This window comes from Microtus ochrogaster, unplaced genomic scaffold (assembly GCF_000317375.1).
Source record: "Microtus ochrogaster isolate Prairie Vole_2 unplaced genomic scaffold, MicOch1.0 UNK6, whole genome shotgun sequence".
Taxonomy (NCBI): Eukaryota; Metazoa; Chordata; class Mammalia; order Rodentia; family Cricetidae; genus Microtus; species Microtus ochrogaster.
Window position 1 is genome coordinate 10,364,257 of NW_004949104.1, and position 4,080 is coordinate 10,368,336.

At 49.3% G+C, this 4,080-nt stretch overlaps 1 protein-coding gene across 2 annotated transcripts in view; it reads right to left on the minus strand.

Moving 5' to 3' along the window:
* Positions 1-4,080, minus strand: part of Limk2 (LIM domain kinase 2) — a 70,040-nt gene that overhangs the window by 47,682 nt on the left and 18,278 nt on the right. For both annotated transcript variants that reach the window (XM_026788707.1, XM_026788706.1), the window contains exon 2: positions 2,014-2,113. In XM_026788707.1, coding sequence (XP_026644508.1) covers positions 2,014-2,113 — 100 coding nt within the window. The remainder of the gene's footprint in view (positions 1-2,013; positions 2,114-4,080) is intronic.

Here is a 4,080-nt window from a genome sequence, read left to right on the forward strand (position 1 = left end):
ACCCCCACCAGTCCCCATCCTCCACCCCCACCCGGTGATCTTTGCACTGCAGCAGTTCAAAGCCACCCTCCAGAAACTCCGACAAAGGGCCAAGAACAGAAAGCGACAGCTACTAGTTATTAAGGTGTTTTTTTATGGGCAAATTATCTGCAGAGTAATTTAGAGTATCGATTACCCGCAACGAGCCTGAGAGCTGAGTAATGGTCTTATCTAAGGGAACAGGACACCTTGAAAGGCTCTGGGAGCTTTGCCGGCCCACTCCAGAGCTTGCAGCCTTCTGTGGTCATCTGTGTGCTAACAAGATTTACCTTTTGTCTTTTTAAGGTAAGGGTATTGCTTTGTAGCCCAGACTCGCCTCAAACTCAGAATCCTCCATCTTAGTTTTCTGAGAGCTGGAATGACATGCATGCCACCCCGCCCGTGTAGTTCTCTTCACACCCTCACAAGCAAACATCTGATCAAAACTTCAAAGGGTTTCAGCCCTTGTCGTCCACGGCCCAGCAACCTGAGCGGTCTTCTAATCTTCAGTGTGAAGAGGCTACAGATTTAACAGGTAGCCTCTTCTAGTCATCTGAAATAACAAGAACTAGCATATGTTTAGTGAGAGGCCAGCCTGGTCTACAGAGCAAGTTCTAGGACAGCCGAGGCAAAAGAAAGAACGAACAAACAAAAGGAAGGAAGGAACAACAAGCACTAGCTTGTTTTACCATGCTCTGCTGATCAGAACAGACAACAATATCGATAGGAATGTGGACAGGGACAAATGCAATTGTGTGGGTCAGAGGCCAAAGCAAGGCTGGCCTCAGCTCTGAAATGAAAGAACTAACTAGCCAAAGGCTTTTCCTACAGGCCCCTTACGGCTCTGCTAACCTCTGCCTCTAGCATATAACATAGCACAGAAAAGGCAGAATCCACTTCCCCAGGAACAGAGGGAGGAGGAGCCAAGGCAATGAGAACCGTGAACAAAACGAGAAGTCTGGGTTGGACCTAAAGAACAGGAAAACACTGGTCCATCTCCAGCCCTTTGGCGGTCAAATTGCTCCAGGCCATCCCCCACCTTGAACCTGGAAGGTGGAGAGAGGCAAGGGCTTAAAGGACCCTTAAATTATTTGACATCAGCTTTGCACAGAGAGCTGTGTGGGCAGCCAGAATACACAGCACGTCGTCTCTTGTCAACATCCATCTCATTCTCAGGACACGAGCCTAGGGGCGACACACTCTCACCCCGCCTCTGGAGGGGACAGTACCTCATCCACCAGTTCAGAATGATTGTGGGCTAGAACTGTTGTCTGCAAAAACAAGGCTCCTCCCCTTGAAAGGAGATCAGTGTTCAGTGGGTGTCTACTAAACACTGCATACTGGGGTCCCTAGGAACATCTCTGGTTCCAGATAACTGAGCCCCAGAAAGCAAGAGCAAACGTGGCTCCTAAAAACATCTATTTGTCTGTCTGTCTGGTTGGTGTGCATGTGTCTAAGCGCAGCTGCACATGCCATGGTGTGCATGTGAGGTCAGAGGATCACTGCTCAGAGTTGTCCCACCACAAGGGCCCGAGCATGGAACTTGGAGGCAAGTACCTTCTCGCCTGCCCTGACACTGTCATTATTAAGAAAGTGAGCTGCTTCAATAATAATCTGGAAGCAATAAAAAAAGTCACACAAAGGAGGGCCACAGGGAGGCATCCTGCGGGACAGAGACGACACTTACGAGGCACCCCATAGCCAGTGGTGTGGCCATGGGGACAGTCACTCTCTCTGGTCTGCTCCCACACCCTAAGGTGAGGGCGTTGGAGACACCCTAGAACAGCCCCCCTTCCTCTAGCTGTCCTCGGCTCGCCTGTGGTTCCTGCTCTTTAATCTGGCCTCAGGGGTGCTCCTCCTTGGTGCAATCCTCTCCCTGGCCCTAATGCCCAACCGAGATTAAAGTTCTCGGGCCAGAAAACTGTGTTTTTCCAAACATGAAAACAGTGCAGGGCCACAGGACGGCGGTGAGGGGAGGAGGGCAGAAGTACTTACCGGAAGCAGGAGCTGTGCCAGGCTTCACTGGTCGTCCTGTACAGTCTCTGGCTCAGAGGAACATAGCCCCCACAGCCCCGGCACCTCCAGGCTTCCTCACCTGAACACAAAACCAAGACAGTCAGTCCCTAAGTAGCAGGAAGCAAAGGACCGGAATCTCAGTCACGTGAAATAAGATGGAGTTAACACAAGCTCCGGCTGAAGGAATTAGGCTCTATTCATGCTTGGTCCACCCCTCCACAAGACTGCTGCTAAACACTTGCCTGGCCTCAGGGAAGGGAATTTCTGACTTCAAAAGTAACCGCAACCAAAAAACAAAACAATGGCTCTGATTGGGACACTGAGATAGACCAGTGAGTAAAGGCATCCAGCCTGGTGACCTGGCACCTACATGGGGGACGGAGAACCTGCTCCTGCGAGTTGTCCTCTGTCACACACATGCCACAGTGTGTGTAAGAAACATTAAATATTAGTCTTCTCTATCAAACATGGTAAAACTTGTATGACGAGGAACGCAAACCTTTTTTATCGTCTCCACCTTGTAAAATCTTTCTGCAAATGTTTTAATGCCCATCTGGCTAAAGTCTTGTTTGTCCTAAGGCCCTGCAGCATTCTTGGAACTAAGTGACTGCAGCAGCCGGCCCCAGCCCGCTGTCTTTTGCTGCAATCCATTTAAAACTAGTCGCTCCAGTTACAACAAAAAGCAAGCGAGCTGCCTGTCCTCCTGTGTGGGTGGAGGTCCTTTTCGATCATGGTGGTCTCTTCTGTGCTCCTGAAATCATGTGCACACACACTAAATTAAAATGTCAGTTAAATGACTGTTTCTATCTCTAGCTCCATTATTTTTCTCTTTAAAACAGGGTTTCTCGCCGGGCGGTGGTGGCGCACGCCTTTAATCCCAGCACTCGGGAGGCAGAGGCAGGCAGATCTCTGTGAGTTCAAGACCAGCCTGGTCTACAAGAGCTAGTTCCAGGACAGGCTCCAAAACCACAGAGAAACCCTGTCTCGAAAAACCAAAAAAACAAACAAACAAACAAAAAAAAACCAGGGTTTCTAGATAGCCTTGGCTTACCTAGAACTCAATATGTAGATCAAGTTAGGCTCAAATTCAAGGACATCCACCTGCCTCTGCCTCCTGAGTGCTGGGATTAAAGGCGTGTGCCACCACATCTGGCCCTATTTCTATTTTTAACTAATATAAAACCAGCCTTTTATAGGTAGGTGTCATAGTACATGCCTTTAATTTCAGTGCAAACAGGACTTTGAGCATGAGGGCCTGCCTGGGCTACACAAAAACCACGACTAAACTCGGGCTGGCGAGACAGCTCAGCGGTGAAGGCACTTGTCCCCAAGTTGGTGACCTGAGTTTCATCCCCATGACCCACACAGCAGGAGAGGGCTACTCCCTTGAGCTGTCCTCTGGCCTTCACCACGGCACACGCATCCTCTCCACACACAAAGAAATGTAAGAAACAAGAAACCAAACCAAAATAAAAATTCCAAACCTAAGACCTAAGTCTACTAACCAACAACAAAACCCAGCACTTTTCCCCTAGAGCTGTAGCCTTTGCTTCTATCAGTAGAAGCGAAAGGGTCCCCTCCCCAGCTCCTTCCTATGACTGTCTCCAGCTGTACCCAGAACCACTCTGTTCTGGCTCACACAAGCTATTGTCTTTACTGTCTCCCACCTCCATCACCTGGTCCAGGAGCTCACTCATTTAAGCAACACCACGGCGGATGGACACTGCCTCACTGCTTAGAGAGCAAGTCCACTGGAGAAGAAGCACTCGTCCGTGTTTTGCTTTAAAGGTAGAGCCTTTCAGAGGTAGAGTTCTCTTAGTTTGGTGACAGAACAAACATCCGATGCATGTTTCCCGTCTCCTGTACACCAAGAGCTACTGCTGATTGCACAGAGCCAATTGGGTTTTATTCTTCTCAAACAAGCTGCATTCTTAACGGATGGATGAGAACTGATGCTGAGGGGTGTGTGCACATTTGTGTGTGTGTGTGTGTGTGTGTGTGCGTGTGTGTGCATGAGAACTGATGCTGAGGGCTGTGTGTGCACAT